General features: G+C 44.2%; 1 protein-coding gene across 2 annotated transcripts in view; it reads right to left on the reverse strand.

Annotated features, from left to right (window-relative positions):
- Nucleotides 1-1,810: 1,810 nt before the first annotated feature.
- Nucleotides 1,811-12,640, reverse strand: part of JAK2 (Janus kinase 2) — an 84,896-nt gene continuing 74,066 nt past the window's right edge. For both annotated transcript variants that reach the window (XM_083419542.1, XM_083419543.1), the window contains 6 exons: nt 11,544-11,668; nt 10,447-10,619; nt 8,396-8,513; nt 5,943-6,056; nt 3,470-5,245; nt 1,811-3,099 (listed from right to left, as the gene is read on the reverse strand). In XM_083419542.1, coding sequence (XP_083275668.1) covers nt 5,138-5,245; nt 5,943-6,056; nt 8,396-8,513; nt 10,447-10,619; nt 11,544-11,668 — 638 coding nt within the window. In that variant the 3' untranslated portion in view covers nt 1,811-3,099; nt 3,470-5,137. The remainder of the gene's footprint in view (nt 3,100-3,469; nt 5,246-5,942; nt 6,057-8,395; nt 8,514-10,446; nt 10,620-11,543; nt 11,669-12,640) is intronic.

Genomic DNA, 12,640 nt, shown 5'->3' on the forward strand with positions numbered 1-12,640 from the left:
GTATGTGAGCTACAGAAAGTAATTGGTCTCTCTGCTAAAGGGATTTGATAATTATATTGCTTTGGATAAATATGTATCCAGTTGTGAATGTCAGGTTGCTTTTTAAAAAAAGGACTTTATTATTATATAAATTTTCTGGGTGGTCCCTTCCAACTATGGGATTCTGTAATTCTATGGTCTTTTGGTTCCATATGTGAGTTTTATTACACTTAAGTTCACAGTTTTCTCATTATATCTTGGGTGCAGAACTGCACCAGTCCATTCACACCACTGTCCTATCCCCCTTCTTCTTTTCGTTTTTCTTTGTTGCACTGTTCTCTGTCTATGCCACGGGACAGTTCATGGCAGAGTATGTCTGGAATGAAAAGGGTTCATCTTCCCCACCAATCTCCTCATGGGTCCCTTGTTCTTTAATACTTACCCAATTAAGGAGGCAGCCCAGTATCTTTGGGAGGGTTTCGCCTCTGGTTTTAGAATTCCTGTATCATTCCCCCCCCAAATTCAAGAAACCCACTGTGGCATTTGCCTCCTAGGTGGGTCATATGGAAAGGGTTAAATGCGTGTGATGTGATTGGCCAGAGAGAAACTGAAAGGAGGAGTTAGAGTGAGAGTCGTCAGTTGAGAGTTGGTGAAGGAAGAGGGAGGATATAAGTCTGTGGGTTGGTCGTGTTGTGTGGTGAGAGAGTGAGAGGAATTGTTAGGTGGAGTCAGATCGATAGTTGGAATCATCAGTTTGAAGTTGTTAGGACCGCATAGGACAGTTAAGGAACTAAGATTAAGAAACTGCCAAGAAAAGTTAACTGAAACCATAAGCTTGTTCATGCCTATAAATAAACTTGATTATTAATTAATGTTAACAACTGTCTGGACTCCGTGTGTACCCGAGGGTAACGGGTTGGTGGCAGCGAAAAAGCAATCACAGTGGTGGCACAGGGTCAATAGACAGTCAAATGTCCGGGGACCCTGTGTGATCGCCACACCCACCTAATCAAAGTCAGTTAGGGAGATGCCTGAGGTGGCAAGAAAAAAGATAATAAAGGAAATTTCTGCAGGGCGGATGGCTGGCCCCTTTGAAAGTCCCCCTATTCCTAATCTGCACCTCTCACCATTAGGGATCGTATCCTAAAAAGGGGAATTTCGCCTTATTCACAACTTATCTTATCCCAAAGGAGGCTCTGTAAATGACGCTATCCTGGCCGAACTGCGTTCTGTGAGATATGCCTCCTTTGACCAGGCCGTTAAGCTCATTAGGAAATTTGGTAGGGGGGCCCTGCTGGCAAAATGTGATGTAGAATCTGCTTTTCGCCTTCTTCTTATACAACCTAAGGATTTCCAATGGTTGGGTTTTAAATTTGAAGGGGCCTTCTATGTCGACAAGGCAAAGCCTATGGGATGCTCAGTGGCTTGCGCCGCCTTTGAAACATTTAGCACCTTTATAGATTGGGCTCTTCACTTCTTCACTGTTCAGTCCTTGGGTTTTATGAGGAAGCTTCAAGGGTCACGTGCCAGTGGTGGGAGGGTTAAAAGCAGAAGTGAATGGAGCAATGGTTGCTATGCACAGCCCTCTCTATCCAGGCAAGCAAGCATTATTATCCAAGCTCAAGACACATTCCAATCAGAGGAAAAACACGTGAATCAGAGACCGTGAGAGGTGTGGCCTGGGGACAGAGGTTTTGGCCAGATAAGAGGGCCTGGAGAGTTGCATTTGGCCTCTTGGCCTGAGATCCCCCCCACCTAGGTTAAACGATTGCAATCACAGAAGTGTTGAAAAGATTATCATGAGAATGTAAGTCAATCATACTATACTAGATCAAACAAATACATTTTTATTTACTTAAAAACCACTATGGAAGAACTCTTTGTTGCATTACACAAAATTCCCTGAGGTTTCTTCCTTTTAAAAAATAAAATAAAATGGAATATGAAATCCTTGATCACATAGAAGATGCGCTTCTATCATGGTCAGACGGCTGCATCTGTTTATCCTGGTACCTGCTGTCACTTTAAACCTTATGCTACTATGATTTCGGTTAATACGGAACCTAAACAAAAACAATACACGTAAATAGTCTACAAAAAAGAAAATATATTTCATGTACAACCTGTTTTAAAATCAACTTCAAAGCAATGTACAAATGTGCAATGTATTCGACCAAAAGCAATTTAAAAATATACATTGTGAAACTGTCTCTTAAAATGCAAACATTTCCAGCCATTTAAACATAACGTGCTGTTACAAAACATGGCTACCCACAATTTCAATCCCACGTTCTCTTCCTTCCGCCAATCCCCTGGCAGTTGCTTACATAACTCTCTACTCTTACAAATAAAATAAATGTCTTTACCAGAGGAAAAGACGCCGGCATTTCCCATCTCTACTTACAAACAAGAATTGCTGTTCCGTATGCCCATCGCACGTGTGAAACACCCCTGCTTGTAAAACAGAACGATAATCTCCTGCACGTGTGAAAGGAGAGCTTCACACATACCCAAGAGCCATTAGATCAGCACTTGCCGGAGCACACAGGGGCACAAAATATTGGTAGACTGGAGCTCACCTGCTAAGTAATTGTAACTTTTGGAGGTACTTCTTAGCCTCATGCAAAACTGACATCGCTGCACCCTCCTCCATTTTTGAGGTAGGTACATAAGTTCATAGCACATCTAAGCACGTTCTGCCATACGCCAAAGTACATTTCAAGTTTTCATTCCATCTCCATAGTGGAAAGCAACAACCTCTTTCAATTGACATCCCCCCTTTTTGATTTTAGGAAGCAAACATCTTCTCAGCACCTTCTCCCAAGGAGGATACTTCTATCGCAAGTCACCAAAACAAGGCTTGGTGGGCAACCAGTTAGAGAAGAGGAAATACCCAGTGCCCTTCTGTTAAAGTATTCTGGCCAGCTCCGAAGCCGACAGCCAAATCATTAGGGGCAAGAAAGAGAGTCTGATGCTACTACCTGCTTGTTACTCTCCATGTTCCTAAGCTGGCAAATGCAAATGTGCGCCACTGAACCTGGTGCGCAAGGAGTTACAGTGGCTTTATATATATTTCACAACTTAGGCTGTTGTGAAAAGAAGTAAGGAAAAATCACATGGCTATCCTTAAAAGGTAAAGGTACCCCTGCCCGTACGGGCCAGTCTTGCCAGACTCTAGGGTTGTGCGCTCATCTCACTCTATAGGCCAGGAGCCAGCGCTGTCCGCAGACACTTCCGGGTCACGTGGCCAGTGTGATAAGCTGCATCTGGCGAGCCAGTGCAGCACACGGAACGCTGTTTACCTTCCCGCTGGAGCGGTCCCTATTTATCTACTTGCACCTGGGGGTGCTTTCGAACTGCTAGGTTGGCAGGCACTGGGACCAAACAACGGGAGCGCACCCCGCCACAGGGATTCGAACCGCCGACCATGTGATTGGCAAGTCCTAGGCACTGAGGTTTTACCCACAGCGCCACCTGCGTCCCCATTGGCTATCCTTACACAGAGCCAAATTGTTCAGTAACCTGAAGAAGACTAGGACGGGCCAGATGGGTGACATTTGTTCTTCGTAACATTGGAAGCCTGCTTTTCTATTTCAATCTGACTGGGTCACCCAGTAAAGAGTTGAAGAGGGTAGAAAGGAAAAATGCAGCATCTGGGAAAGTTGGCAACGCTAACAAAGTTTAGCATGGGGAACATATTAAGCTGCTGCCAATGACATGATTTCAAAAAACTGCCTTAAGGAAACGCGGTCAGCGCTTGACAACATACATAGGAAAATAGACTGCTATATATACTTGTTCATTTAAAAATGCAATTTTCAGCAGGTGTTTGTTTAAAAAAATATCTCTTCTTATTTGTTCCCTTTCCTTTGAAGTATTTACAGTATATCACACTGCCTGAACAGACATCTCTTCTCTGGCTGGCTTAGACAGGCACACAGAAGTTGCTTAAACGGCTATTTTTCTCTTTTTTAAAGCCTTTCTTCTACACATTAAAGCCGTGACGCCTTGACAAAGTAAAAAAAGTTTTAAAACTAATAAACAGCAACAAACCCTTTCATAAAACAGCGGCTCTTGTGCAATGCATGGAACAGAAGGCTAAATCGCTCATAGTTCACTGCAGGAAAAAAGTCAAAAAGGTATTCCAGCGGCTTCTTTCTGCTGCTTTCTGCAACTCAGACTTACTCAGCAACGGCTTGCAGGGCACGAAACGCATCTGCAACTGAGCCTCAACTTTGTACTGCTGCTGTGTTTTGAGCGGTTCTTGTGCTGGCACAGCATTGGGCAGTTGTATGACATAAAAGCTATCGCCAGAACCCATCAGCAATCTTCTCTCATCCTGACTGGTGCTTTGTGTTTCTCTGCTACACTTATATTATCCTTTTTATATAAAAAATATCTTTAAGTCTCTCACAGAATTGCATAACTGCACACACCTAAAGAAATGTTCATCTACGCAAAGGAACACACCGTTCCAAGCTACGTGAGAGGTAGCCTCGCCTGGTATAAAATCTCCTCTTACGGCAGGCAAAAGTGGACGAAGGTAGCAGGGGGAGGGAACAAAATAAGGGGTAGCGAAAAGAGGAACCCATGCACTGGTAATTCCATTGTTAAGTGCAAACATTTGCTCTTTTTCAAAGTGGTGCAGCTGGAAGCGCAAAGTCTTCTGGTAGCTGTGCTACCAGAAACCCTGCAAGTCAACTGCTGCTGAAGAACATAGTGCTATATATAGCTCCTTAGAAGCAAGTCTCATTGGTCAAAAGCAATCCACAGGTAAGCAGGCACACGATTGCAACCTAAATCACCCAGTCTTCTTATCTTTCCATAACTCCCCTGTCTGACATCATCATTTTTTTCTGCAGTTGTCCTATTAGGCAAACCATGGTGATGCTTACTGATCACGCTGCACTATTCTGCTTCAAAATAAAGGGAAGGGGGGAAGCAATTCCTTTGCTATCAAAGTGCTTTTCATCAATGCATCGCGCTAGTATTCCCGATGAAGAAACTAAGCCGCATCCTTCGTCATCACGGGCGAGGTTGGATGGGATGATTTTGCTGCTGTCTCTGAATGGTATAAGCAACGATCTGCGACGTCCCGAAGAACAGGACACACTTGCTGTGCATGTCGGCAGGTCCCTTTGGGTGAATGCCAGCATGTTCAGCCACCCATGCTCTCCCTTATGAGATCCACTCTCAGAGCAAGATCCCTGAAGGAGGGTCTCAGGCTGGCGCTGTTGTTCCAGCACTCCGTCATGATGGCATAGACCTTGGCAAGAGAGAAAACACCAGTATGAGATGAGCAGAAATAGAAGAAGAAGAGTTTGAATTTGATATCCCGCTTTATCACTACCCTAGGGAGTCTCAAAGCGGCCAACAATCTCCTTTCCCTTCCTCCCCCACAACAAACACTCTGTGAGGTGAGTGAGGCTGAGAGACTTCAGAGAAGTGTGACTAGCCCAAAGTCACCCAGCAGCTGCATGTGGAGGAGCAGGGAAGCGAACCCGGTTCACTAGATTACAAGTCTACCACTCTTAACCACTACACCACACTGGCTCTCAGTGCGGTGCGAATAGTCGTGCAAAACCTGTCAGCAATCCCAGGCCAGCACATTTCTTCCATACCTTATGCAAATCCCCTCTATTCATGGTTTCCACCATATACTATATTATAATCATTATATATATATATATATATATATATATATATATATATATATCCATCCCACCCATCTGGCTGAGTTCCCCAGCCACTCTGGCAGCTCCCAATCGAGTGTTAAAAACAATACAGCATTAAATATTTAAAAACTTCCCTAAACAGGGCTGCCTTCAGATGTCTTTTAAAAAAACACAGTGGCAAGTGTTCTCCTATGGTCGTCTCTACCACAGGAACAATTCAGAGGCACACCATGACTGACAGCTACACCAAGTGAGAGAAAAGCATGATAAAGTGATACATTCAGGTACCTCATCTGGGCATCCGTCAGGTCTGAGCAGCCTTCCGTTATTCTTCAACAGCTCTATCAAATGGAACACAATCATCTGGTTCTGCTTATCATTCCCAATCATGCGCATGAACTCCTAAAATAAAAATTCCAAGTTGAGTTTCCGTTAAGGTTAATGACATCAAAGTATCAAAGAATTACCCAGTTTCATAGGAGGAGCTATGCAGAAGGCACACTAGTCTTTGTTGGATAGAATGCAATATGTCAGAGAGGCAAACCTTTAAGGCCTATAGAATATCCCTCATTTAATAAAGTAAAAAAATTAAATCTATGCCAATATGAAGGTTTTGCAGACAGAAACTTGCTTTTATTTATTTGGAAAATTTATGGCCTGTTTTTCAACATTTGTTCCTGCAGTAGGTTAAAACTGATTTTTTAAAAAAACAAAACAAAACTTGAGCAACAATAAAATACTATCAGAGTTAGATTTTAAAAAGGAGAGAGCTGGCGTTAATATACAAAAGGCTAGTTACAAAAGGGCCAGTCTCCCAGAGTTACATACACCAAACCTGGTAACTAATTCCAAATCTTGGAGCCAGCTACTGAAAAAGAGCTCCTTAACAGGGGGTTGGGAAGACGAGGGAGAAGGCATTTCCTTCTGTTCTTCTGGGTTCAGACTGTAATGAACTTTGCAATTTGTTGGCCTGGAGTCTGCATGTAGCACTCAACCTCCTTCGGAATGGTTGCTCCAGCCAGAAGAGAACGAAAATGAATGGATGGATAGATGAAGATGGGGAAAAGGGATTAATGAAAAGTGCATTTTTGTGTGGAGAGAAGAGAGGTCAGAGAGGATGGGGAAAGAGAAAGCGCATCCCACCCATGTTGCTTTCACCCTGCTCCCCCCCCCCCCACTGGTGGCATATTCCCCTTACCACTTTCTGCCCCAGAAGTAAATCTCAGCACCTTGAATTTAGGCTGGAAACACATCAGCAACCACAGCGCTAGGAATCTTTGCTACAAACTCTGTGGCCATACTCTGGCCCTGCTGACATTTCCAAACGACCCTCAAGGGCTGTCCCATGCACAGCACATTGTGCTTAGAGCATGCCCCCCCCCCAGACATTCCCAGACATTAAGATCTGCCAGGTGTGGGAGTGCCATCACTGGTGGCTTTTGTGAAGCAGCAGGGCATGGAGGGTCTTCTGCGTGGTGGCCCCCCTCGGTTGTGGAATGCCCTCCCTGCTACAAGGCACATCTTCTTGGAGGGTAGAGGGCGAGATCAGAGTATTATTCCCTCTGCAGTGTCGCTGCTGGTTTTGCTTCCTGTTTGATAGGATGTAATTGACAATTCAGCTGTTATGCCACTAAGTGGGGCTAACTTGTTTTAGGCTGCTGGTAATCTGAGAGCGCATGAAGCGTGGGCTACAAAAGCATATAAATAACTGTAATTTCAGATGGCCCTAAAAGGCAGAAACAAACATTTGCAGGGAAAACGAGACCCTGCAGTATTTTGTGCTGATTAGCAGCTTGGAGGGAGGAGACCGCAGCTCAGCAGGAGTGAAGAGGGAAAGTGAGAGATTCCTGCTGTTAAAAGTGAAAAACCTATGGGAAATGATATATAATGAGATGAAAAAGATGTTGAAATATACATTTATTAAGAAACCAGAAGCATTTTTACTTGGCACTGTAGGAGATGAGATTAATAGACAGGACTGCAAGTTGTTTTCATATGCAATGACGGCAGCAAGAATATTATTGGCACAAAAATGGAAGTGAGAAGAATTACCGATGATAGAAGAATTGGCGGATGATATTGATGGGCTATGCAGAATTGGATAAATTAACTGGAAGGATTCGAAATTTGCGGGATCAGAGATTCTTAGAAGACTGGAGTAAATATATGAACTATTTGAAAAGTAATAGTAATGAACAGATTATGCCAGTAGGATTGCAAGAAGTTTTGTAAGGAGAATTATATGAAATATTACAAGAAAGACTATGAGGAGAATTATTAGTCGATGATAATTAAGAGTAAAAGATATATCAAGAAATGCAGAATAAGTGATAAAAGACGGAAAATCATCAGAGGTGCTGACGGAAGTCTAAAACAATGTATAAGATAAGAAGATATGCTATGTGATTATTGGAAATGATATGTTAAAACACACACACACACACACACACACACACACACACACACACACACACACGAGATTCCTGCTGTTGACCTGTCCATAGAGGAAAAGACAAGTTTGTTTCTCCAAGGGCAGCTGGCTGTGTTTCTGTGCTGCACAGGGAGAAACAGGAGTCCCTTTCTCAATGGGCAGCAGAGAGGCCAAGGGAAGTAGCTGTTAACTCCTAACCACTTTGACTCAACAAAATATGGCCTAGCAGGGACAAAAGGTCCCCCACCCTCTCCTAACGGGGATAGTCATAGCCCTAGACCAAGTATACACATATAGGTTATCTACAAACCGCTGGGGGGCTTTTGTTCTTGTCTATATAGGTGAAGAGTTCATAGAGGACCACACCAAAACTCCACATATCAGAAGCCACAGAAAACTTGTTGTCCGTCAGTGATTCTGGAGCATACCTATAGCATAAGAAGCCGGGGAGGGGAGGAGAGAAGAGAAAGGGGACAGGAGGGGGGGAAAAGAGATCTATAAAACAAAAACAATTTAACACAACACATTATACCCTTAACAGGTCAATTCTGTGTCCAGGGGGGCTGTCTATCAGCTCCATCTGGTACGCCGGCTGAGACCCTACCTGCCTGCGCATTGTTTTGCCAGAGTGGTACACGCTCTGGTTATCTCCCGCTTGGACTACTGCAATGCACTAGACGTGGAGCTACCTTTGAAAGTGACTTGGAAGCTACAACTAATCCAGAATGTGGCTGCCAGACTGGTGACTGGGAGTGGCCGCCGAGACCATATAACTCAGGTCCTGAAAGGTCTACACTGGCTCCCAGTACGTTTCCAAGCATAATTCAAGGTGTTGGTGCTGAGCTTTAAAGCCCTAAACGGCCTCGGCTCTGTATACCCGAAGGAGCATCTCCACCTCTCTTGTTCAGCTCCGAGGGCCTTCTGGCAGTTCCCTCAATGGAAGAAGTGAAGTTACAGGGAACGAGGCAGAGGGCTTTCTCGGTAGTGGCGCCTTCCCTGTGGAATGCCCTCCCATCAGATGTCAAGGAGATAAACAACTATATGACTTTTAGAAGACAGATGAAGGTAGCCCTGCTAAGGAAAGTTTTTAATGTTTGATGTTTTACTATGTTTTTATATGTGTTGGAAGCTGCCCAGAGTAGCAGGGGTAATAATAATAATAATAATAATAATAATAGGTAGGTAGCCGTGTTGGTCTGCCGTAGTCGAAACAAATATGTATTTTTTTCTTCCAGTAGCACCTTAAGAGACCAACTAAGTTTGTTCTTGGTATGAGCTTTCGTGTGCATGCACATTTCTTTAGATACACTGAAACAGAAGTCACCAGACCCTTATATATAGTGAGAGGGTGGGGAGGGGTATTACTCAGAAGGGTGGTGGGAATGGGTGATTGGCTGATAGGTGTGGTAAACCTGTTAACAACTGTTAATGACTGCAATTGGTCTTACAGGAAAAAGCAAGGGGTGAGATGGCTAATGAAAAGAATCCAATGTCTCTATTCAGACCAGGTCTCTCCATGGTTTTAAGTTTGGTAACAAGTTGCAATTCAGCAACTTCTCTTTCCAGTCTATTTCTGAAATTCTTTTGTAATAAGACAGCTACTTTGAGATCTTGTATAGAATGTCCTGGGAAACTGAAGTGTTCTCCTACTGCTTTCTCTGTCTTGTGATTCCCGATGTCAGATTTATGTCCATTTATCCTTTGGCGTAGGGTTTGGCCACACCTATCAGCCAATCACCCATTCCCACCACCCTTCTGAGTAATACCCCTCCCCACCCTCACTATATATAAGGGTCTGGTGACTTCTGTTTCAGTGCATCTGAAGAAGTGTGCATGCACACGAAAACTCATACCAAGAATAATACTCTAAGGTAAAGATAAAGGTACCCCTGCCCATACGGGCCAGTCTTGCCAGACTCTAGGGCTGTGCGCTCATCTCACTCTAAAGGCCGGGAGCCAGCGCTGTCCGCAGACACTTCCGGGTCACGTGGCTAGCGTGACAAGCTGCATCTGGCGAGCCAGCGCAGCACACAGAACGCCGTTTACCTTCCCGCTGGTAAGCGGTCCCTATTTATCTACTTGCACCCGAGGGTGCTTTCGAACTGCTAGGTTGGCAGGCGCTGGGACCAAACGACGGGAGCGCACCCCGCCACAGGGATTCGAACCGCCGACCATGCGATCGGCAAGTCCTAGGCGCTGAGGCTTTAACCCACAGCGCCACCCGCGTCCCATAATAATACTCTAGATTGAGTAAGTTTTAGATGCATCGCTTTCTTATATTCCAAGGGCCAAATAATTTATGCAGTATTGCACTTCCCCCAAATCATTTGCCTTGTAATCAAGTGTCAGAGAGAAACATACCAAAATATGGGACTCTCTCCTGGTTCCTTGACTTTGTAGTATTCTTTGTCCTGAGGCAAAACTTTTGTCAAGCCAAAGTCTCCAATTTTAACTCTGTTTTCATTCTCCACCAAGATATTCCGTGTTGCTAGATCTCTGTGAACGTATCTTTTTGAACCCAGGTACTCCATACCCTGTGCGTACACAAACGGTGTTATAAAATCAGTGTTCATGGGTTCAATAAATACTGGTGGCAGAAGAGATGATGAGACATGTAATTAACACCTGGCTGTCAGAATTCCCCCCCCCCCCAATGCTTATGAACATCCAGCTTATCAACATAATCCTATGCTATTAGGAAACAACAGACAGGGAGGAATAGGCAGGAGCTGTTCCTAAAGTTCACCATACCTCTACCAAACTGTGACCCAAGTACCACTAGATGTCACCATTGTGTCTGCTGCAAAACAATTGTGCAGAATGCTGAATTGACCAGCGGCGTTCTTGACCTTGCTGCATACAGCACTGACATTATAGACACACAGCTATCATTTTGACCCTGAGAATAACCTCATCCATTTCACTGATGCTTAGTCCTAGAAATTCTAAGTCTTCTCTCTCAGAACCAAACATTTCTTTTACGTCTTTACACGATTCTCCTGTTTTCCGTCAACGGGGGACATTCCCTGCAAAATTGTTCCATTTCTTTACTCCTCCCACATTCATTTCTGCAAAATTCGCCTCGTGCATTGGACGAAACTTGGCCAAGAAATGCCCTGTGGGCCAGCAAAGGCTTGCTTAGATGACGGCTAAGCAGGCGAAATGGGAACTCTGGAGCACAACATGACAACATCTGCAGCATAAATCTGCTGTCACCTCTATGCTGTTTGCTGCCTGGCATGAGCGAGTGGAAGAGAAGAGGCAACAGTTGTGTTTTCGATTATCTCCAAGTTTCCTCCAAATTTATGGTTCTATGACCCTGCACTGTACTGGGAAGGAGAACTGCACCCAATCTGCCTGAGCATTTATAGAGTTTGCGGCAAACAGCTCCGGTTCTCACACCACTTGTTCCCAGAGCAGATTTCGGTAGAGTTCGAGATACCAGTAAAACGTATTACCTTACATATCTGAGAGGCATAATGCAGGAGTTTCTTGTGATCCAACCTCTCTTTGTGCTTCTGGAGATAGTCTCGCAAACTTCCGTGGGGCAAGTACTCCATTATCAATTTCAGATTTCTCCGGCCTTCCCAAACATGTGACAAAAGGAAAAAAAAGATTCAAAATTATGCTTTACAGAGCTTCCTTCATATAGCACGTTATAAGCAAAAGGCGCAGACCATCTGCAGCATATATGCAGTGGAAGATTCCATTATGGTATTCTTTTGCCAAAAATCAAATTTAGTTAAGCTTGCTGTTTTCCAACTGCGTAGAAAGAAACTCTGAAGATCGTGAAACAGCTAGTTACACGAGGAAGATGTCTTTGATGAGTAGTAAGCAGAGTTACATGCTGCTACTTTAACACGGGCAACACTAAAAGATAAAGTTCAAAACAATGACAGCCCAAAATGGGCTACCCTGGCAAATGCATTTATGGAATGACATGCAGTGGTGTAGCAAGGGTTGACAGTGCCCGGGGCTGCATGGAGTGAGAAGGAGTGAAATGGAAGTAGTACGCATGTGTATTCAACTGCCTAAAAGTGTCCATGTCACCCAGGAGATTGCAGTCGCAGAGATTAAAAAAGAAGAAGAGTTGTTCCATTGTTTGGAGAGGTCACTTCCTGCTTCGCACGGAGAACATGTTTTCAACGGAGCCCAGCCAACGGGAGCGTACAGCTGTACTGATGCAGCACCTATTGTTACAAGTTTGTGCCCCTAACAATTTTGCGCCCGGGGTAACTACCCCTGTGCCCCCCCCCCCAATGAGTTGTGACCACTATTGTGTCAGTACAGTGTGTCTGGCCACATTCACATCAGATATTTAAAACCCTGTGATATGACTTTAAACCATCATGTCTTCTCCCAAAGGATTCTGGGAGCTGTATCTCGTTAAGGATGCTGCAAGTTCTTAGGAGGCCCCTATTCCCCTTCACAGATTTCCAGAATTCCCTGTGAAGAGGGATTTTGACTGTTAAAACCATACAGGGAAATGCAGCTAAGGAAGGGAGCTGTTGCTGTAGTGCACAGCAGGCTAACAGACAAATGCTGGATTAAAAGC

Source organism: Podarcis tiliguerta (genome assembly GCF_965153285.1).
Source record: "Podarcis tiliguerta genome assembly, chromosome: 17".
NCBI classification, from domain to species: Eukaryota; Metazoa; Chordata; class Lepidosauria; order Squamata; family Lacertidae; genus Podarcis; species Podarcis tiliguerta.